The sequence below is a fragment of the Stegodyphus dumicola genome, chromosome 8, assembly GCF_044657685.1.
Source record: "Stegodyphus dumicola isolate Sdum_Otavi_A_Nest chromosome 8, ASM4465768v1".
Lineage (NCBI taxonomy): Eukaryota > Metazoa > Arthropoda > Arachnida > Araneae > Eresidae > Stegodyphus > Stegodyphus dumicola.
Genome location: NC_140775.1, coordinates 180,861,224 through 180,884,246, shown reverse-complemented (window position 1 = coordinate 180,884,246; position 23,023 = coordinate 180,861,224). Strand labels below are relative to the sequence as shown.

At 31.4% G+C, this 23,023-nt stretch overlaps 2 protein-coding genes across 2 annotated transcripts in view; one reads left to right on the top strand and one right to left on the bottom strand.

Moving 5' to 3' along the window:
• The window catches only part of LOC118190028 (alanine--tRNA ligase, cytoplasmic-like), a 105,677-nt gene extending 97,172 nt beyond the window's left edge, over positions 1-8,505 (top strand). The window contains exons 26-29 of the mRNA XM_085822804.1: positions 1,977-2,027; positions 2,141-2,260; positions 6,120-6,308; positions 8,264-8,505. Coding sequence (XP_085678930.1) covers positions 1,977-2,027; positions 2,141-2,260; positions 6,120-6,308; positions 8,264-8,449 — 546 coding nt within the window. The 3' untranslated portion in view covers positions 8,450-8,505. The remainder of the gene's footprint in view (positions 1-1,976; positions 2,028-2,140; positions 2,261-6,119; positions 6,309-8,263) is intronic.
• A 1,945-nt stretch (positions 8,506-10,450) lies between these two features.
• LOC118198352 (neuronal acetylcholine receptor subunit alpha-10-like) overlaps positions 10,451-23,023 on the bottom strand; it is a 292,952-nt gene continuing 280,379 nt past the window's right edge. The window contains exons 7-9 of the mRNA XM_085822803.1: positions 22,340-22,577; positions 13,711-13,904; positions 10,451-12,189 (exon numbers count right to left, since the gene is read on the bottom strand). Coding sequence (XP_085678929.1) covers positions 11,833-12,189; positions 13,711-13,904; positions 22,340-22,577 — 789 coding nt within the window. The 3' untranslated portion in view covers positions 10,451-11,832. The remainder of the gene's footprint in view (positions 12,190-13,710; positions 13,905-22,339; positions 22,578-23,023) is intronic.

Here is a 23,023-nt window from a genome sequence, read left to right as displayed (position 1 = left end):
ATTATTACCAATAATAATTGTTGCCTACAAATGTATGAAATCTGGACTTAATGGGACTTCGGCAATTCTAGATTTTAAATCTAATAGGTTGTGTGTAGATGATATAAAATTAAAGGTATGAAATAGCTGTTTGTGAAATAATGATGTATTTATGGCTTTAAAAGAATCAAAATTTATGGGGAAAAAAAAAGAACCTTAGTATTTATTTGTTTGCTGTATTAAATTCAATGTAATTTGTTCCCTTTGCTTCATTTTTGTGCTATTTCTTTCTCTTTAATTTTACAGATAGATAATTTTTTGTTTAGTTACAAAGTTCTATTTACCTGCAGCTGCCGCATCAAGAATTCCCACTGACTGTCAATCGAAGCTTTTTTCTTTCTCAGCAATCTCTCTGTTACTTTTATTATAAGTAGTGATATAGCCTGGATTTAAAACCATGCATCAGATTTTGCTGTCCAATGGAGTAATTGATCATTGAGGCATTGTCATCACAATGAAGTACTTCTATTATGTCTTCGTCATTTATTTCCATTTCTTCACTAATTCCATTAATTGTAAAATTTTACTTTTTGTTTACGATATACAAAAACCTTCAGATTTGTGGCTTTGAAGACACTTTTATTATTATTTACATGTTCTGCCCTAAGGCACTACATAAAAGGAAGGGTTGCCTTTGTGGAGGACTTTCTAAGGGAACTGGCACATATTGTACATTACACATGGGCAAAACCATGAAAACGACCATGCAGCCAGCCAGTTCACAGAATTCAAACTTCAAACCAACTACCAGTGTTCAGGGACTTGACTGCTCGGCCACTGGTGGGCCTTAGCAGAAGGCTTAGCTAACATCTACTATATAGAATTGGTAATGTATCAAGAGGTTGGCAACTAAAGACATGTTGTTCAGTTAAATTTTGTCTTGCTTCTTTTGTATGCTGAGGATGGTTATTAGGTTATTCAATTACCGCAAAGCATATCTGCCTAAGGTCTATTTGCCTAAGGGGAGGGATGCCTTCGTGGAGGACTTTCTAAGGGAAACTGGCTCGTATGCACGTAACACATTGTATGCTGAGGAAGTTAAGACTGAATTATATTTATTTAGTTTTTACTTGCACTTACATCTATGTTCCATGTATGCTTAGAGCTTATCCGAGTACTGAATAAATAAATTCTTACATATATTTAAGGCTTGTCACGACAACAAATCATTCTTATTCAACACACTGAACACTTCACACTACAATTGACTGTTTTAAGTTTGTACTCTGAAGTCTGTAATCATTGTCAAGCACAATGTGAATATAAAGTTTGCCGTGTAGTTTGGTATTCAGTTACTCTTATTGTTTTAGATATCACTGCTTGTCATTTCTGAAGCCGCCATGAGTTGAGAGTCATGTACTGATCAAAGCAAAAAATAATTCAAAATTATTCGCCAAGTTGATGTCGTGGTTATCTTATTCAATAGGTATACAATCAGCAAGCAATTTTGTTAGAATATTTTAGTTTGTGATATATGCGAAGCAGAAAGGTGGCTATGAAACCAAATTATTGATAATTTATTTATGTTAATAAATGATTGTGTTTCTTCAACATAGATGCCTTTTATTTGGTGGCAAAGTAAAATTAAGAATCAGGATCCATCATATGCTGTATTATGAAAAAATATGTACTGTGCATGCATTAAGCATAGCAAGGTACTTTTGTTAGAAACTCTTTCTCCCTTTTCATAAAAAATTTCATGGAAAATAATTGGTGGTGGTCCAGAGGTTTGGATGTTGCATGTTATGATTTGAGATATTGTACTGTACATGTATTATAAATTTTTTTATGTTATTTAACTTAAAATTTTGTCAAAGATCCCACATAGTTCTAAAAGCTAGCTTTTTTTAACACCACTTCATAACGTTATTAATCTGAATTAAAGTCAAATATTATATTCTTTATGATAATTATTATAATCTTCATTTTTGCTATAGGTAGACTATTTGGAATTGTGGGATTGTTTGAAGGAAGTAAAATTAGCAAAGGTGAGTATGTACATGCTATGTTTAAAAATCAGTTCAAGAATTGAGACAACATCTGAATGCAATAATATAAATGCTGTCATATTTTCATACAGAACATATTTATTTATTTTCAGGGATATCATGAAACTGAACTACCGTTTCTTTTATTCAGGGACCATCAAAATAAATTAACTGAACTCACAAAAAAATTAACAGAGGCCACTGATGTTTTTGTACAAGATGGTTTTCAAAAGGTAAAATAATTTCAGTTAAATGTTACAGTCGAACCCAGTTTATAACGAACCTTCTCTCTCCCTGAATATAACGAATGAACCTTTTGGTCCCATCCAGTTTCCTAGACATTGAATGTTATTTTACACTATTATAGCAACTCTCCAAAAGTATTGAAAATCATTTGCAACAAACTTTATAGATATCTTTGATTCAAATTTTTTTAAAAGTATTCTTATATATTTTTTCCAGAATTTTGCAAATTTTAACGAAAAAATTATTAATTGAGGAATGCATCCGCATTTAGAGTATTAGGGTCTACATTTTATAAACACTACACATTCCTTCCAGAAAGGAAAACACTTTTATTTTATTTTGATTTTACCTCTTTAATTTGTATTCTAAACAAAGGTAGCCCTAAGAGAATGAGAATACAATGAGCATATCTTAGAAAATTATGTGGTGTACATGACCACTAAATCAAAAAATGTGAACAGATTCTTTGATTTTATTGAAATTCTTTGATTGAGCTGCTAGATAGAATTGTATTCAAGGTACAAATTTTGAAATTTTCATTATTCAGGGAAAGAGGAAGGGATGAAACTGGTGAAACTTTTGAGCTTGTGGTTTTACAACTGATTCTTCTTTTAAGGCTTTTAGGGAGTGAAAATTTGTTATCTTTATCAGTTAATTTTGTTTGGGTTCGAAATGCTATCCCAGTTCTATCCTTTGAGTAGGGGTTTTGCTTTCTATACTTCTTATGCAAGACATACGGTATTCTATATAAAGGTTATTGAATCTTTTTATTGTTGTCATGCGAATCTTGGGGGAAATAATTATATTGTCACTAGAGAATAGATAAGACACTATAGACAAAGACAATTTTTTTTTTTTCTTTTTATCTTTCAAGAAGAGCAAAACTCTAATATATTCTTTAACCAAACTCTCTGCACTCTCTGTGTAAAAAACTCATCTGCACAACAAGCTGTAAACTTAAAGCTTTTGCATTGAAAATAAGGTGATCAGTATTAAAAAAATACAGAATGGATGAAGCCAAATTGATATCTTTCAGGAATACAGTTTACCTAAATCTACACTAGGTACCATATGAGAAATCAAAACTGAATAGTTTCTACTAATGGACAAAATTAGGATATGAAAAAAAAAGTTGAGAAAGGTTGAGCATAAAGTTAAGCAGCATTGTTGAAATAATTTTCCATTCAAAGAAGCCATCGTCTGCCAATATCTGGTCAAATGCTTCAAGCAGAACCAGTGAATTTCCCAGATACTATGGACAAAATAGAGAAGAAAGACTAACAAATTTAATAACCGCATATAATAATAATAATTGCAGTTAAATCTTAAAATGGCTTTTTTAAGAATTAGATTTATTCTTCTCTTCTTTTGGTAGAAGCTATTTTTAGCTAAAAGGGCTGTTGGTGTCAAAATAACATTTTGCGTCATTTCACTTTCTGCATTAATTCACTTTTCCAACTGGTGCCATCACGTATTATATTTAAAGAAACTAAATAAAGAAGAATCTGCATGAATGCTTCTTCCATTGTGAAAAAAGAAAGGTTCCTAGAGCCGTCAAATTTTGAATAACGTAGTCCTGAAACCAAACATGGGTATGTGGAAGCCTGAATTTTTAATTTTGAACTTGTTTTATTATCTATTTCAAATTTTGTAAAACTGTAAGAATTTTTGATTAACCCTTGACATACAAATAAAATTCAAAGCTAATGAGCTTAAAAATTACAGGAACAAAGCTTTGCACCCTAAGAACAAACACTCTAAATATATATAATAACTTTATAATTTCATATTTTATAATCCTAACACATTTTTAAGCGACTGTAATTTTGTGAGGATTGAGATGTATCAAAATCTGCTTTAACATTAATAATAAATGACACATTCCAGATCTCATTATATGTCAAAAGGTTAACAAACTCAACAATTTCAAAGCAAGCAATGGCAACGCTGTACGGGGGGGGGGGAATATCTCCAGCGCGCAAATCTGTCTGTTGGAATTTCTAAAGATATGCTGTTTTTAAATATTTGTGATATTGCTGTTGAATTTTATGTGGTTTATTGCTAAGGGCATGATATTTAATAAATAAAGGTAACACATAAAACATTAAAAAATGCCCTTTTTGCATAATATAAAATCTAAAAGCTTTCAGATTTTCTTTTTTTTTTTTTCTTTTTCTTTTTTTTTTTTTTTAATCATTATTATTCATCTTTCAGTTTTTCATGTTTATTATGAGATAATCCATTTTTTATATCATATCAGATTTAGTTAAACATTGGATATAGCAAATTAAATTTCCGGCCCCTTGAAGTTTGTTATAGTAGAGTTTGGCTGTGTTATTTATTTATTTTTTTTTTGAAATAAAAAAAGAGCATTGTCATATTGATTACTAAAATGCATGGCAAACTATTATTTTCAAGTGAAGTTACTATTTTTAAGAAAAAAATGATTTTGTATGTTATTTTATCTTAACAATACAGTTTATTAAATTCTATAATAGCTATTAATAAATTTATTATTTATTAATTTACTGTTTACTAGGTATTGGAGTAAATTTATTTATAGCTATTATAAATTTACTATTTATTAATAGAGTCATTTTATGAGAAAGATTTAATTAAGACTTATCACATGCTTACATTGCATAAAAACCTTTATAAGGCTATCATGTATGCTTAAGTCTATGTTTAGTGACATACAGATTTAAAATTTCTGAAGAAAATACCTTAATTCAAATGTATAAAAATTGTAAAATTTAGACTTGCATAATATAAGCTCAGAATAATTTTTAAAAAATTGAAGGAACTATCTTGCTTATTTACTACAAAAGGCTTAAGTACTTTGTGATTTAGGATACAATAACACACCAAACAAGTATTAAGTTAGAAGTCAAACAACAAAAATCAGCATTATATTTTCTAATTTTCACAGTAGTAGTTTTGACGGTTTTACCGAACCATCATCCTCAGCTGCAAAAGCACAAATGAATGAGATAAGATCTAGTGATTAATCTAATCATTATATCTTATCTTGTTCATTTGCACCTTTGCAGCTGAGGATGATGTTTCAGTAAAACCTTTGAAACTACTCCTGTGAAAATTTGAAAATATAATGCTGATTTTTGTTGTTTGACTTCTAAATTAATAGTTTGTGATTTGTTTTTCTGTATTGAATTAGTTTGTTGAAAATATTCTTTACCTGGGTCTTAATTAAATGAAAACTGTTTTTCTTGAAAATAAAACTGTTTATTTTTATGATAATTATTTTTACGTAAGAAAGCACAGTTTTAATTTTTTTTTTAAATGTTAGAGTTTTATGACTTCAGTATTTCATATATTTGTAAGTGTCCTAATCTTGCTAAGATTAAGTGTTTCTTGTTACAAATTTGTTATGGCAGTCTTCTGTTCTGTTGAACGTTCATGTTGTTCAACTCTTATTTTAACATCTTTTAAATTCTGTAGCTTTTGGTAAGAGAGATCTCAATGAAAGAATATTTACATTTGTAATAATAAATTCATGCATTTTATTTATTTTTTTTCCTGTACTGAAACTGGGCCATAGACATTTAACTTATTTGCCTGTTAGTTATTCTATCATTGATTGTAAACTATGCATATTAAAAATTTAAGGGAATGTAAAAAGAAATATCTGAAAAGTTTAAATTAGCAAAATAATAAAATTCCATTAACAATTTTTTATGTAATTTTATATAAGATATAATACCAAAATATTGTTCTGATTCAAATTAATATGGTATATTTCTTATATGAGGTGTTAAGGGATAAATAATAAAAATTATCCCATGAATATTAAATTTATTAAGTGTAATGTATCTTGTTAATTTGTAGGTAAAGTCTGAGATGGAATTAGTTCTAAAAGATTACTCTAATGAAAAATTTATCGTTCACAAACTTCAGTCTGTTGGTGATGGCAAAAAGATAATTAATTTTGCTCTAGAAAATTCAGGAGGGAAACCTGCATTGTATTTTGCCCAAGATGGTCACAAAACTGTTATTTGCTCATGTGTTGTGCCAGAGGTAAGTTTAATTTCTGTGTAAAATTCAGTAAATTATCTGATATAACTAGTGATTTGCTGTCTTTAGAGATGCTAATTCTGGAAAAGTTGTTTTAATCCTCATAAATAAGTCACATAAAATTTTAACTTCCTATGTTTGTATATTCATCTGAATAACATTTTGCCTCTGTTTTCGCAAAAGTGTTTTTGAGTTAAAATAGTCATTATAATAATATGTGACAAGAACTATGTGATGTTCTTTAAATATTCTATTAAGCTTATCAATAAATTTGAAACTTTTTAGTAATGTAAAAGTGATTCTTGTATTTTCAAAAATTGCAAAAGGAAATCTCATCTTTATATTTAAGAAATTCCTTATCAGTAAATATAAATGAATTTTGCATGTAATTATGTCATTGCATCTACTGATCTGGTATCCATAGTTTTCCCTGTATATAGTTTATAAAGCTGGCTTTCCCAGAATGAGTTGCATAAGTTTTAAAATCTGTGGTGTAACATTATGAAGTACAACTGTTGAAGCAGACCCATTACTACTTTCTCACAGTAACCATATATTTGCATACATTTTTTGGACTGATGCCCTGAAGTATGGTTATGGAAGTGATTTGAGATGTTTTCAAATTACAGGAAATCCCTTTGGATTTAATGATGCTTGGCTCACATCCCAGTTTTTGATTGCCACAGAATTTTTCACAGGGTGTCACGGTTACCAATGATGAAAGATTATGTAATTCATCTCCATTTTTGTAGCCACATTTTGTTAAATTTGTCTTTATTCTCATTTGTGCCATATTATCAGAGTTTTTGCTTTTACAAAGTTCGTGCATTGTGGTAAAGCATAAATGTTATGCTGCATGGTATGGAGGAAGGAAAAAGCTTTGAATTTTTATTGGAAAGTATGGGTAGTGAGATTTTTTAATGCTACAAGTTGGAAGCTTTTGCAAGGACCTTTAAAAGGAAGGCATGCTGAAAGAGGAAATTCAATCTTTTACACAAGCAGAGGATGCTTGCTTTATTATAGAAGGGAATTTAACTTCATAAACATTAAAACTTTATGAATTCAGTCACTTTCAGACACTGGTTTTCTCATAAAATATATCTAAAATTTTAAATTTGGCATTATTATTTTATTTCTTGTATGACTTATTGCTATGATTTGTTGAACACTGTATTATATCAAGGAAGATGACAAGCATGCCAGTCAGAGTTTAAATTGCACCGGAGCCCACTGGAGTTCAAGTCTGGTACTTCTTAGTTTTTGGGACATATTCTAATTCTAGTCAGAGCATACCGGAGCCCTAAAAGAAGGCTCTGGCGCTTTTTTATGTAACTTAACAATTATTTCAGTAGAAATTTGATCTAGAAAATTTTATTTTTAGCAATAAAATTAATGAAAATCACTTATTAAATTTTAATTTATCTCTTTACATTTTATTTAATTTTAATTATTTAATTACTTTAATCTTTAATTATTTTAATAAATAATAATTAATTATGAATCAATAAAAACTATTAATTATTAACATAAATTAAATAATTATTAATGAGTTTGATACTCACTAACTATTTAATTTTTAAATTATTTATGATTTTTATAGTCATTTTTTCTATTTATTTACTCTTGCTCTTCATTCCTGATAGTCTTCCATAGGGCTCCAGCACTTCTACTTTTAGAAATAAAGCCCTGATGCCAGTGTAAGATTTAAAATTAGGCTAAATGGTCTTTTTATGTTTGGCATAAATTTTAATCAAAACTGTATCAATTTTGAGGGCGATCAGGCACAAGTCCTTCTTTGTCAAGCCAAAAAAAAAAAAAAAAAAAAAAAAAAAAAGGAATTCTGCAGCTGTTTCGCCTAATTTTAAACTGTTTTATTTCATGGCAAAATAATATAATACATCAGTTCACATCAATATATTTTTTAAATGCACATGAATAATTTTATTAATTACTTGCAGCAATTTGTTCAGTCATCATTTTCTGCACTTTTGTGGATCAATCCTGTAGCAGCACTACTAAATGGACGGGCACGAAGCCTAGCCAAAGATCCAACATTAGTATATTCTGTGATATGTGAAAGAGTAGACAGAGTTGATGAAGCTATTGATGTAGCAAAACAATTTGTACAATCACATTTAAATTAATTCTGTATAATTTATTTCACTTTACATTAATGAAATAAACATATTCTAAAATTTTATTTACGTTTTTTTAAGTTATCAGGTCTTAAATTTCTCTTATGTTTCTTATTTAAAATTCTTTCAACTCTTTTTTTTATATATATTTTTAGTTTATTTTTATAAGAAAATAGTGATATTTGCAGAAACTATTTTTTTGTTTGCCCTTAAATTCTCTGTAAGGAAACTCAATGTATTTTGAACTATTTTTTTGCTTGGCCTTCATTTCACTGTAAGGAGACCTAATGTATTTTGAAAACTATATTATAATCTTCTGCTTTCTTAATTTTAAAATGATTTAATTTCTTGTAAATAATTCTAACAGAAGATGACAAAAATTTAGTTATGAAAGATTTGCACATTTAAGGTACTTAAATAGTAAAAACCCTTCTCGGTGTATTCCGAATGAATTTTTTCCAATTCTTTGCAGAAATTATTTAATGGGCCAACTCCTGGTGATGACAGTCTTCTGGGAGATGGTTTCTGAAATTTAGATGTATGTAGAATATAATGATTTTTATATATTTACTAATTTTTTTAGACAATGTTTTGGCATTTAAATGATAAGACTCTTAATTTTCTTCTATATTTCTCTAAATTCATTTATGCCATTCATAAGTTTAGTGCTTTTAAAAGCAATACTTGTACAATAAGTAAGAATTGAATACTTTTTCTGGTAATTACCGGTCCATATTTATTTCTTAACACAATTTAAATGAAAGTAAAACATTCATAAGAAAAATTTTGAAACATATTTTATGTAAAATGTATTACAAAAAATGAATATGATCAAAATCGTTTAAGCAAAAATCTACTCCTTGTGAAAACTAGACTAAAATATTAGGGTATACTCGATACTGTTCTATAAAAATTTTTGTCATTCATGTATACCTTTAAAAAATACTATGGGTTATTTTAAATGGATCTACTCCTACCAGAGTTTGTATAAAGAGTTCTATTTTAGTGTCAAATAAAAGTGTCAATGATCTATTTTAGTGTCAAATAAAAGTTTAAATTTCCCATTTATTAAATTTTAATTATATTGCTGCTGCATCTGTGTAAGATGATCTAAATGATATTAAAAGTGTTTTTGTTAATGATTACAGAAACACTAAAAAAAAAAAAAAAAAAAGTTCAGATTTTAAGAACAATATACACTTGAGTTATTAAGTAATTTTTTGAAATATATTAATAGTGTTTAATAAGTGCAAGGATTAAATAAACACCTCTGTTATAAGTAAGTGTAAGAAATAAAAATATCATAAATAATAAATAAGGTATAATAATAAATGGGTAAGTGTAATAAATAACTGCTTATACCGTGTATTTATGAACAGAATACAAAAAAGGCAAATGCGAGTAAATCGTAAAAGAATACATGTTCAACATCACACACTGGTTAAATATAAAGTCTGCTACATTGGTAAATATATACACTGCTGGTTTAATATAAAGTCTTAGATGTGGTGTGGTGTGTTATTAATCCTACCTGATAAATAATATTTAGGTGAAAGGCCAGAAAATGTGAATAGTTAGTAGATTTAACACAGGTAAATGCTGTTGAGCATCTTCTAATTATCCCCAAAACCTGAAACCACATTATAAGTCTGAAAACAACAAATTATCTTTGCTGATTGGGATCTTTAAGACATGATTTTGTAAACCTTTTAACGGCAGATAGCCTAATCGTAAATTTAGTGTTGTCAAGAATAAAGCCTTTATTTTGGACAATATATTTTAGATTATGTTTTACTAGTTGTGGTTTTGATTTCCATAAATGAGAAAGAAATTTTGTTTTTGGAATCATGAGGACAAATTGTTTTGATTAAGTCTTGTTGCTGATAACTCATGAACAGTTAGAGTGCCACATTGGCCATTAGGTATTAAAACAGATACTCACTGAAAGTTAAGAACAGAGCTACAATTTTGCTTAGCTATCTGATTAACTTGTATTTTATGTTCAGTTTCAAAATGAAGCACACGTATTACTAAACTAAATACTTTATTGCACAAAATTGTTTTATCATGAAAGTAAATGTATATATACTTTCATTTATACAAATCTAATTTCTTTTCTAGACAATTATTTCTAGAGTTTGGTTATCAATATATACTTGTACATCCAGGATCTAGATTCATTTATACATTCATTCTAATCGCTTAAATGAAGCACAGGAATCTTATGTTTATTATTGCTCTATGAAGCATAATTATATTAATAACCTCTGGAAATGTGCTAATTATAAATTTTGTTCATAAATATCAAATAACATGCATGATCTAATAGAAGTTTTTCTATCTTTTCTTTTTAGCTGCATAAAATGCAGCCATATTTCGTTTTTAAAATAAATATATTTATTATTTTTTTAATAATATAAATGGCTTTTTAAACTGTGTATTTTAATTATGTGATATAATTGCTGTAATACTGAATACTATAATACTGCAAAATTACAGGTAATTGTGAGATTTTATGGAAGTTGTCAAATTGATTAGAATTTGCTCATAAATCATATTATTTAGATTATTCCTAGATTTTTTTAAATAGTGTTAATTGCATAAATAATTATGTTAACACTATTTATGCAATTGAAAGTACATTAAAGATTCTAGGATTAATGATTAGGGTAACATTGTTATAATTATTAATATTTTTCACTGAAATTTCCATGAATATTCTGGCTGATTAAGTTATCATGTTGCAATTTAATTTAATTTTTGCAAGTTATATATAAAAAAATACTTTTCCCTAGGAACAAAAACCAGTTTTTTAGCTTTGTACAAATTCTTATATTGTAACTACAGTCTAAGCCAAAACTCTAGGTAAAAGCAGGCATATTAATTATAACTTTTGATGGTCATTCTAGTAATTATTTAATGTTCTTGTTACCACCTGTTAGATTTAAAAATTATTGAACTAGCTGCCTAATTGCTCTCTAAAGCATCGCCTTCAAACTGTGTATATGAATAATAAATACATTACTCTGTTATATAGATAACTAATCAAAAACAAAATTTTAACAAAGACTGTGCTTGAAGATCTTCTTCAAGATGTTAGTCACAGCTGTAAAATTTCTTCCCATTCTACTCGAAGCTATAAAATATCTTCTGACAAACACTGCTTAAATATGCAAAATCCTCTAGTTTCTGCATAAAATCTTGACTTGTTTCAAAGCAACCATCTTCTTCAATCGTATCAGTTACTTTTGCTTAGCCATACATAAAGCAGGCTTATGCTTGTGTTTATTGCTTGCAAGGATTTTTTTGGTATCATTTGATTCTGATTTCTTATCTGCTTTCATAGACTTCTTTCATTTTTAAGAACAGCCAACTTGTTCTACCAAGAACGTTCAATATAATCTAGCGTGTGGCGACATGGAGAGGATACCAAAGGTTGTGCCTAAAGTGGATATAATAAATACCCATAGCAAGAATCTGTCGATAATGAGAGCCACTTGCTGCCACTCTGATTTGATTTTGTCTCGCCTGTCCTGTTCAGCTGTTCGAATTTCATTCCTCTCTATAGTTTGGTAGACCTTTTCCAGTACCTTCAAGAACTGTATCTCAAAATTTTCTATAGGGTTTTTAATTGCTCTATGTAGATTTGTGATACAGTTATTGCTACAGCGAAACTTTGGAGAAATGCCACCATTTTCACAGTAGTCTCGTTCTGGCATAATCTTTGTAGTAGGCACTCTGTGAAACAACTGAAATTTAACAGACAGTTAGGAACTGAAGTTTATTAGATATAGATAAAAAATAATGGGCTAAAACATAGATACACGCATCACAAATAATTACAGTGAAACTTGACAGTTGAGAATATTGTATTTCTTTCTACAGGCATTTAGGAATTGAACTTAACAGACAGTTAGGAACTGAAATTTAACAAACAGTTAGGAATTGAGGTTTGTTAGATAGAGTTAGAAAAAATGGACTAAAATATAGACACACACATCACAAACAATTACAGTGGAACTTTGATTATCTGTTAGTCTTGAAATCATCATCATCGTGATGGATAACAGAAACACTTCCTCTTCCTACCATAATGCATTTTATAGTCTGAGGATAACGTTCAAGGTTATAATTGAAAAAAAATGGACTAAAATATAGACACACACATCACAAACAATTACAGTGGAACTTTGATTATCTGTTAGTCTTGAAATCATCATCATCGTGATGGATAACAGAAACACTTCCTCTTCCTACCATAATGCATTTTATAGTCTGAGGATAACGTTCAAGGTTATAATTGAAATTAGCTTTTTGCCTTCCTTATTTTTACGTACAATACAAATTGTAATATTAATAAATGCATAATAATACATATATCAAACAGTATCTATAACTTTATAGATATTGTTTGAAATATGTATTATATTATGCAGCCTTTATTTTTGCAAGCCTTCGTTGTTGACATTACTTTTAATTACAGAAATGTTTTATATGATGCAAATATTCATACCTTAGCATTTTAAAATTTAAAATAAAAATCAGTGTTATAAAAATTATGAAAGCTAACATTTATAAAATGTATGATCCTTTAGTTATACTTATGCTTTAAAAAAAAGTAACTCGTGTGCGACAAAAATTTGCTGAGATATTTACAATTTCAGATCGTGCTTTCTAAAAATACAAGTGTCATACAAAAATGGAAAAGCAAAATATGTACATTTCTATGCAATTAAAAATAAAACATCAGTTCGTTAAAAAAAATTACATTAATAAATTAAGTAGTGAACAGTGATATACAGACATTTTCGAAAAATTTTGTTCAACTTTTTTTTTCTTTCCTGTAGGAAGTTTTATTTCCAGGTTAATCTTGAATTCATTTCTAAAAAATAGTGGTGAGCTTGAAGCATTGGCACACAGCCAACTAAATTTAACTCTTAAGGAAAGTCATTACACTCTAGTATATCACATAGTAGTATCCCTGAATGACAATAACTATAAAGAAAAATGATCTCTTACATACATGTTTTAATGTTACAAATATGCATTGTATTCATGTAATATTTTCCCTTCTATTTTAGTTGATTTATACTGTGCTTTCCATTTTTAAATGCAGAAGTGTGTGATTAATAAATACAAGTGCAAGTGATTAATCAATCAATTAATTTTTAATGGGTTAGATAACAATTCCTGACAATTTGATTTAATAAATTATCAAAAATTTATTAATGTTTGAAGTAATTTAGAGAATTCAGAAAAAATATTCTTACCGAATTGGCTGAATCAAATGTGTCAGGATACTCAACCCGTATGAAGAGAATTTTAGCCAAAATGCTAAAGACAAACTTTTTAACCATAGGAGGGACTTCTCCTCCATGGATGCCTCGATGATGGATGTTTAATGTAACCACAGACATTGCTGTTGCAAGTGAAACTAAAGTCATAACAACTGCATAGTAAAGCCCTAAAGTGTAAACAGGGGAAAAACAATTAACTACAGGTGAATTAAATAATATAAACCATAATTCAAATGAAATCTTCAAACATTTTTCTTTCTATAATTTTTGAAAAAGGAATTTACATTTTGAAATTAACAAAACTTACTTATTATCTGCACCCTTATAAAAATCACCAACTCATTGGCAACTTTGTGAAATACTGAAAAATATTTGTTTGGCTCTCATAAGTACCATTTTCTTCATAAATAACAATAAGATAAGGTGTTTAATGAGAAGAAATTTTTGGTTAAGGAAATTTATATAACCAATATTTACATTTTACTATGATGCTGTTCAGCTATGGCCTTCAAAATTCCTTCAAAACACTGTTTTTTTCTTAATGGTTTTTTTTTTCAAATTTCAAATAAATGGATCCAAAAAGATCTAAAGGTAATTCAATGTATACTGTAACATGTATCTGGTATGTGCATGTGTTGGTTGGCTGTTCTTGTATATGTACTCGAGAATATACCATAATGCAGTTCTGCGGAATGTTGAAACTGGAAGTTTGGATAGTCAGAGATTATTAAATTAACCAAGTAGATAATCACCAAATATTTTGAAATATAAATAATGTTTACTTAATTCACTTTCACTGATAATCTTCAAATTGGGGGACAGTGTATAAATTTATTTAGGATAAAGGAGTGTGGCGGACCCGGGAAGCAGTTTTTAATTGATGGTTCACTGCCTTTTGTGTTTAGCTAAGGTTAGCTCATGGCGACTTCTATAGACTATATTGAATATATAGAATATATTGAATTAGAAGTGTGATGCGAGAGTCTCGTTGTGCTTGGGAACCAAGTTTTCTGTTGAGGCCAGAACCCAAGTTTATTCTGTGTGAGTGAATTGCTTTACCGTTGTCACAAAATAGCTCTCATGGGATGATTTCAAGAATTTCAACTGATTCAAATTTTCCAGCATTGAGTTCCTCTGCCCAACATCTGTTGTGCGATATCAGGAAGTACAGTTTGTTATCGTGATTTGTGTCCATAAGTTTGAGGCTTGGCTTGCAAACCCATTGCTTTGATATGTTCAATTGTTTCGTTTGTGGTTTGTTGTTCTGTTTTGTTCATTAGGCATGGCTAGTTAGGCCCACTGAACACTTGAAGAGCCACACGCCATTGATGGTGCGATTGACGTAGTTCGTCAGTTCACTAGATAGGCGAATGGAGAAGGTATATGTTTTTGTCGCTTTTGAGGGGCACCACTGTGGTGACCGGTAAGAGCGGTTGTTGATTAATAGTAGGGTAGATTATGCTTTGCTGCTGTAATTGGCTGACATCTGCTATACACTATTGGCGATGTATTTTGAGATTGATGACTAAAGATTGGCAATGGAAAGAGGAGAAGAAAATTAATTGGCTACAAATTTTACAAAATTAATTTCTTCGTGTTATAACTGGAGCCCTTTGGTTTCTCAGAAGCAAGAATCTGCATAAAGCCTTTAAGATTGATTACATTAAGAACTACCTCAATAAACTAAATGAAAATTTCTACTGTAATGCTAAAACAAATCATGCTGCAAATAATGCTGAAATTTTAAACTATAGAATTATTCTGGACGATTACTTTTCCAGACCGTATGCAGCACATCTGTCTATTCAATACATTAACCGTTATACATAATTATTTCTTCACAGGATTTTCTCTATTGCGCAGTTTTTAAATGTAGGAATATTTCTTTCATTATTATAAGTGTTCTCAATTTTTATCTCACTTCTTTCCATGTAAACATTAGTGCAGTGGACAGCGCTCGGTGTTGTAGATCAATGGTTCGAACCCATCTGATGGCATTTTTATATTTTTCATCTCCCGCTCATAAAAGGTCATTTTTGCATCATTCAGCTTCTGTTCTGCATCATTCATCAATATTTTTTTTTTTTTTTTTTTTTTTTTGCATCTGCGTGTCTACAATTTTTAAAGATTAAAAAATCTGTGAAGTTATGCTTCAAAACACAAGTTTCTGTCATCATACCGAATCAGGTCTCTGAATATTTCTCCTACATCCTATGGATCTAAGATTTATCTGATCATGTACATAATTGTATTTAGAAGTACTTTATTTTATTTTCTAAATTTAATTTTTTTTTACTATTCTGCAACAATGTTTAATTTGTTTTGCACCATGAAGTGGCTTGTGTAAATTCCAGTACTCCGAACTTTAACTGAAACCGAGTATCCGAAAAATAAAATTAATTTAACTAGAAGAACTTGTACTTCTATTATTGGGACTAGATTCAGAAATCTATGTCTATATACCGTGTGTATGTATTATATATGCACGTATATGTGTATGTATAGACACACACATATTTATGTACATATATACATGCATCCATCCATCCATGCATACATACACACATACCTTTCTGAATCCGGAATACTGGAATTTGATAACAGTGCAGAGTACTGGGATTTTTGATAACAGTGAATATGGGATGAGATACCAAACAAAAATACCTTAGGAAATTGATGTGAAATAAATAAAATAATTTCTAATTAATTAGTTAATGTTAATTTATTACTGAGCATTTCGGAAACCTACAGCATTAATTTAAAGCACTTCGCAAACATAAACACGAGTAAAAAAGCAATAAACGTCTGTTTCTGCATATGTTTCCTAAGCCCACAAGTAAATAAATTCCTGCATATCTGGGATTAATAACAGATCAGTAATTAATCAAAATAATATTAAATGTTTTTTCTTTTGGCCAATACATACTTTTAAAAATTTATTTTTTGCATATGGAAAGAAATTTCTGTTCATTTCCTTGTCGTCAACACAGCCCACACATTCCTCAGCAGTTGATGTGTGGCTGAATTCTGCTTTCGTCGCCAAGCCAAAGAATGTCTATACATATTCTTTGGCCAAGCGACAAAAGGTACCATGCTAAAAAATCTCTGTTACGCATGCTTGAAGTATAAGCTGTGCGAAAGTGAGAAGCTACTTTGGTTAATGGCTCGCTCGGTTTTGAACTTTGAACTTAGATTGCGACAAGCATCGACTACTGGGAGTCTTGACTTGTAGATAGACTGGTGCCTGTGGCCAATCGTGGTTGTAAGTAGAGATGATGTTGCAAAACATCAACACCCGAAGGTAGTTATTAGAAATGCAAAGCATACTATTACCTGAGCAATAAGGCATGAGTGCAATAAAGGCATAATCAATGATTACATTTTCTAAGATAAGTTAGGCATCTTGCAGTCCTTATTCAGATAAGCAAAGTTGTTGAGGACTTATTTCCATAAAGCAGTGCAATGATGTTCAATCTTTCAGTATACAGCTAAGGCTAGCTCATGGTGACATCTATCGGCCTTAATTGAAAATAGGAGTCTCGTTGTACTTGGTAACCAAGTTTTCCGTCGATGCCAGAAACTCAGTCTACTCCGTGTGTATGAATTGCTTTACCACCGTCAAAAAAGAGCTCTCGTGACGATTTCAAGAATTTCAACTCATTCACATTTAAGAACGTTGAATGGCTCTCGCGGACTTAGTAGGAGGAACAACTAAACAAAATCATTCATACGAGTAGTACCATGTCTAGGCTTGTTGATTTTGGCAATTATGCGCCAATGATAGAAATTTTTTCTGGTCCACTACAGTTGAACACTAATCACTAATAGTGTGCTCGGTTTGAAATCCCGAAACGGTTGTCTGCACGGGCTTTTCGTAATAGTATGCTTTGCATTTCTAATAATTACCTTCGGGTGTTGATGTTTTGCAACATCATCTCTACTTACAACCACGATTGGCCACAGTCACCAGTCTATCTACAAGTCAAGACTCCCAGTAGTCGATGCTTGTCGCAATCTAAGTTCAAAGTTCAAAAACGAGCGAGCCATTAACCAAAGTAGCTTCTCACTTTAGCACAGCTTATACTTCAAGCATGCGTAACAGAGATTTTTCAGCATGGTAACTTTTGTCGCTTGGCCAAAGAATATGTATAGACATTCTTTGGCTTGGCAACGAAAGCAGAATTCAGCCACACATCAACTGCTGAGGAATGTGTGGTCTGTGTTGACGACAAGGAAATGAACAGAAATTTCTTTCCATATGCAAAAAATAAATTTTTACAAGTATGTATTGGCCAAAAGAAAAAACATTTAATATTATTTTGATTAGTTACTGATCTGTTATTAAGCCTAGATATGCAGGAATCAGCATGTTATTATAGAATCTGTAGCATGTTATTATAGAATTTATTTACTTGTGGGCTTAGGAAACATATGCAGAAAGAGACGTTTATTGCTTTTTTTTCCCGTGTTTAACGTGAATAAGAAAAAACTTCCGTTGGGAAGACATCCCTTCCTTTAGACATATAGTCTCCGTGTGCTTATGATATACTTTAATAAGTACAATCCAAATCAGAGTTATTTAATTTAGAAGTCAAACAACAAAAATCAGCGTTATATTTGCAAATTTTCATAGAATAGTTTCGATGGTTTTACCGAACCATGAAACTAGTCCTGGAAAGCTTGCAAATATAACGCTGATTTTTGTTGTTTGACTTCTAAATTAATATTTGTTCGGCGTGCTATTTTAACCCGAATTATTCAGACTAACATTTTTTTGTGCCTTTATGATTATTAGTTTGAAATGAAGCATAGATAATATATAAAGCAACATGTTGACTGTGGGCAATTCATGCTAAACAGATTACAACAAGTATAATATAATGAGCTTCTGACATCAGCTAAAGGAAATCTGGAAGGAATTGGCGAGGAATATTAGAATTTGAGTCGAGATGTGGCAGTCATATTATACTTGAGCAATCTAAAAGTGAAACAGTCGACATTTTTTTAAAAAATGAGACAATCTTCACTAGTCGGAAGAAACTCATTTTGAATGTCATTTAATATACAGATGGTATATACGTATATCACCTCAAAGTGCTGTTAGTATTTATCTGTAGAATTTATCTATTTGTTTTGAACTTCATTATTTTGGTCACACAGATTTTGAAGCTTGCTTAAAATCTTTCGTTGCCGTTGGCAATCATTATGAGTTTTAGGGTGTTAAGGATTAGAAAAGATTTTCTCTTTCAAGGCTGTTGTATGAGAATGGTCATGACATCAGAGGTCATGTCATAACTGCTTTTTTCTTAAAAGTGAAACGGGGGGCTTTGAAAATGTGATAGTCGAAAAAGATATTAAAAAATGCATCATGGGAGAAAAGTACAAGTGTGATTGAGTTTTATTGTTTTTGAACGTATGAGTTTAGTTAGGCAAGAAGCTTCATGTGCGCTTTTAACATGTTCTAGAAACTATCTATCGTATGCCTTCCCCCCCTTTTTTTTACCAATTTTATCCTGCGAAAATCGAAAAGGGGAAATTATGCGAATAATTTAACTTCTGTAAGATAACAAATGAAAAGAAGTCATGGATAAACTACTAGTAATTATCACAATATCATTTCTTTAAAAGAAACCTACATTCCAATAAGAATGCACAGTAATATCAACATTACAAATACAGTATCTTCATTTCTACTTCCCTCTAACTTGAATCTCGTTCGTTCTTATTGTTGTCTCTGCTACTCCTTAGGCCTCAAATCATCAGTTCGTGTTTGCTTCGTTGTGGTGGGCCGCTTCTTGTATTAGGATGCCATAAAGATGAAAAGTTAGAAGGGAAAGGTTCGACATCGGCAGTAGTTTGCGAGGGTTTGTTTTTGTTAGTAAAACAAAAGCAATCACTACAGGGACGAATCATTGTTAAAATTAAGGGAAGCTTGTGTTCTGGACGCATCGAGGAAGGGGGAATTACATGAATATTTTTAAAGTTTTCAGAACCTAGTGGTAAAAAGGCTAGGCGAGAGAATAAGCGAAGGAATATGGTATTTATTTATTTATTATTATTATTTGTAGAAATTTGTTGTTTGTTTTTAATATTTCTTAGAAAACATTTCAAAGAAATCATGGTTATACACTTTGGTCTGAGTAGTGTTAGACTAAATAGGTTAAGTAAAATCAAAAGAGCAGAAAGCCCTCAGATAAATGAAAAAGAATGGCTCCAGTAGTTAAGCCGAAAAATTATTTCAACATAGCTTTAAAAAAAAAAAAAATAAATAAATCTAAATTGAGTTTTGAAAAATTATTTCGAGGTGAGTGTATCGGCGACGAACTCATAGACAGATTCTTCATTTTATAATAAAAAACAATTAGGTGTCTCATGTCGAGACTCAGTTTTTTTTTTTTTTTTTTTTTTTTTTTATTATTATTATTAATACACTATAAAATTACATTAGTAAATTATTTTCACTGAGAGGATTAATGCGCGTAACTGTGCGCTATCAAATGATATATATTATATTGCAAGGGCTGTTCATTTAATCCAAAATATAAAATCATCGAAAGGATGGGCATGATTTTAAATCAGTATATCGTGCTTAATTATAAATCGGTCTTCAAAATTTTTATACCAAAGTAACTTTAAAGCGCCCAAGTTTAGGCTGTGTAAAGGTGGTTGTAGAGGTGGGTAAAGTAACTTTTGACATGCTTGTAAGACTTGCCAGAAGTGCTTGAGGCCACCGTCTGTTACCAACAAGTTCACATGAAAATGCAATTGGCAATTCATGCTGCAAAAACTTAGTGGATACTGTAGCATGTTGAAGTTAAATCTGTTAACTCTTCAACGCAGTTTTCGGGGAACAAAGCCGCCTGTTGCAAAATGGTCACTTATTGCCGTTGCTGCAATCACAGCAGATACGATCCATCATCCATACCACTCTGATACCTTCAGAGCAATAGTTAAGGCAATCAGTCATATACATGATGAATCTGAACAAGAGGGCGATAGAAAGCAACTATATGAGCAATATTCGTCATATAATATATGGTCGGAACTCAAACAACGAGCGCCTAAGTGGCATTGTAAATAAATGATATAAAAAGAATCAGTCCATTCACCCAACGGCATTTTCTACCGTGGATTGTCGAGAGGACTGCTGCTTATACAAACCACAAAATGTCCAGGGCGATGGATTAGTCAATGTGGCTCCATAGCTTGGCCACTAAGATCACCGGACATCTCGTGTTTGGATTTTTCCTGTGGGACCATACGAAAAGTGTAATCTACGAGTGCTCTATTGAAGCCAATATGGATCTAGTCGCTAGACTCGTCGTTGTTGCTGGCGATATTCGGGAAATGCCTGATGTCTTTGTAAATGCGTGTCAATCCCTATCTTGCAGGCGTTACAGCTGACGCAAAGTCTTTTCAGCAATTTCTATGAGCACGTTCTGTTAATAAAAGGTTTTCCGAAGTATCTCCTCTCATTCTTGTGTTAATTCTTTAAATATGACAGTGAAAAACTACCCTGTAACTTCTCACAGCATGCTTTCCAACCATACATTCTATGACGAATATTGCTCTTATTGCTGCCTTTTAATACCCCTTACTATTCTGTCTTCTTATTTAGATTCACCCTGTATATCATTTATTATTATGAGATAAAAAGGAAAAGAATCAACTTTCATGTTTATTTTGCAATATAAATTGTTTAAGCTGCTTGATATACATTAAAACCAAATTCAGGGCCATCCGTTTCGATGACCCTTTCTTGCTAAAAATTTGAAGGATTTCATTTTTAGGTGACTTGCCCTGTAAGATAAGTTTTAGTACTTCTTTATTATTATGACCTCCTTATATAAACATTCCAAAGCAAGTCACAAATCGTTGCCAAACAGCCAACAATCCTAACCATGATGATAAATAGTTCGTCTGTCATAAGAAGAGCTATAGGATTGTTGTTTTGACGCAGTTTGAGTGATAATATAGATTTATGTTTATATATTTAGGGCACAGCTGGATTAACCATTAAGCAAAATAAGCGCGTGCTTAGAACGTCAAGGAAAGGGCGTCCTAAGCACGCCGTCCACAAATCATTTCCATTGCCGGCTTTACCAGGGAATGCATGGCGCAACTAAACCAAAACTGAGACACAAGAAATGGGGCGGGGATGAAACAAGCGTCACTGCATGTGGGACAGCGAAAATCTTTTTCGTGCTTCGGGCCTCTAACAGTTTCAATCCAGCCCTGATTTAGGGATTACGCGACAAAAGTCTTGGAATGAGAAAATGGTTTTGATGCTACGTTAAAAGCGATCTCAGAAATATGGCAGATACAAACTACACGAGAAGTAAACATGTTGTGTTCGTTCTTAATTAAAATTTGGCGATAATCTTCGTGCCTTTTAAACAGGACTCGCAAGAATAAGAAAGTATGGAGGTTTTTTAACATTCTATAGTAAGTTTACATAAAGATGCCTGTGTCTGATTTGATTCTTTGCGCAACAAATCTCCGAGCTGCAGATTGATGGAATTGAACCCATTTAGGAAAAGATTGATTATAGCTGGATTACCAGTGACATATAAAAAAAGCGAATTGAAAAGTAGTTGCCTACCAATGAGCGGCACTGTGTCTGAAGTGGGCGGCATGCTCTCCCCGATTACCATGAGGAAGACGGTCATGGAGAGCAAGGTCGTGATGCCCAGGGTGACCTTCTCCCCCGAGTCCGAAGGCATGTAGAAGCTGAGCAGGGCAATGCCCGTGATCAGCATGCAGGGAAGGATGAGATTGAAGACGTAGAAGAGGGGTCGACGGCGGAGGACGATGTGAAAGGTCACATCTGGATACGGCTCCTGGAATAAAAATAAATAAATTTATAATAAAGCAAAGTGATGGTATTAATAATTAGATTCATTTTGGCGTGAGAAAGTTAATTGAATATTCTAAAGAGTGATTTTGATTTGTTACAAAGAACTGTGTTTTTCATTCTTAAAAAGTAGATAGCTTTCGCGTAATCTGATCATCTTGAGTACTAACTAATATCCATACCACCGCCCGTGAATTTAATCACATTCGGGGACTGACACAGAGTACCAGTAATAGTCACCCAAAAGATGACTTTTCACACACCTGCTGGGCCCGGGGTCCCACACCCCCGAGATACCAACAAATTTTTTAAAACTCCCTCAGCCAAACACTCAAATTTAGGGAACCCGCCGCTAAACATGGGCCAGTCAGAACCACCGTCCCAGCCAGACCGAAACCACGGTGGGGTGGGTAGATGACAACTTGGAGCGAT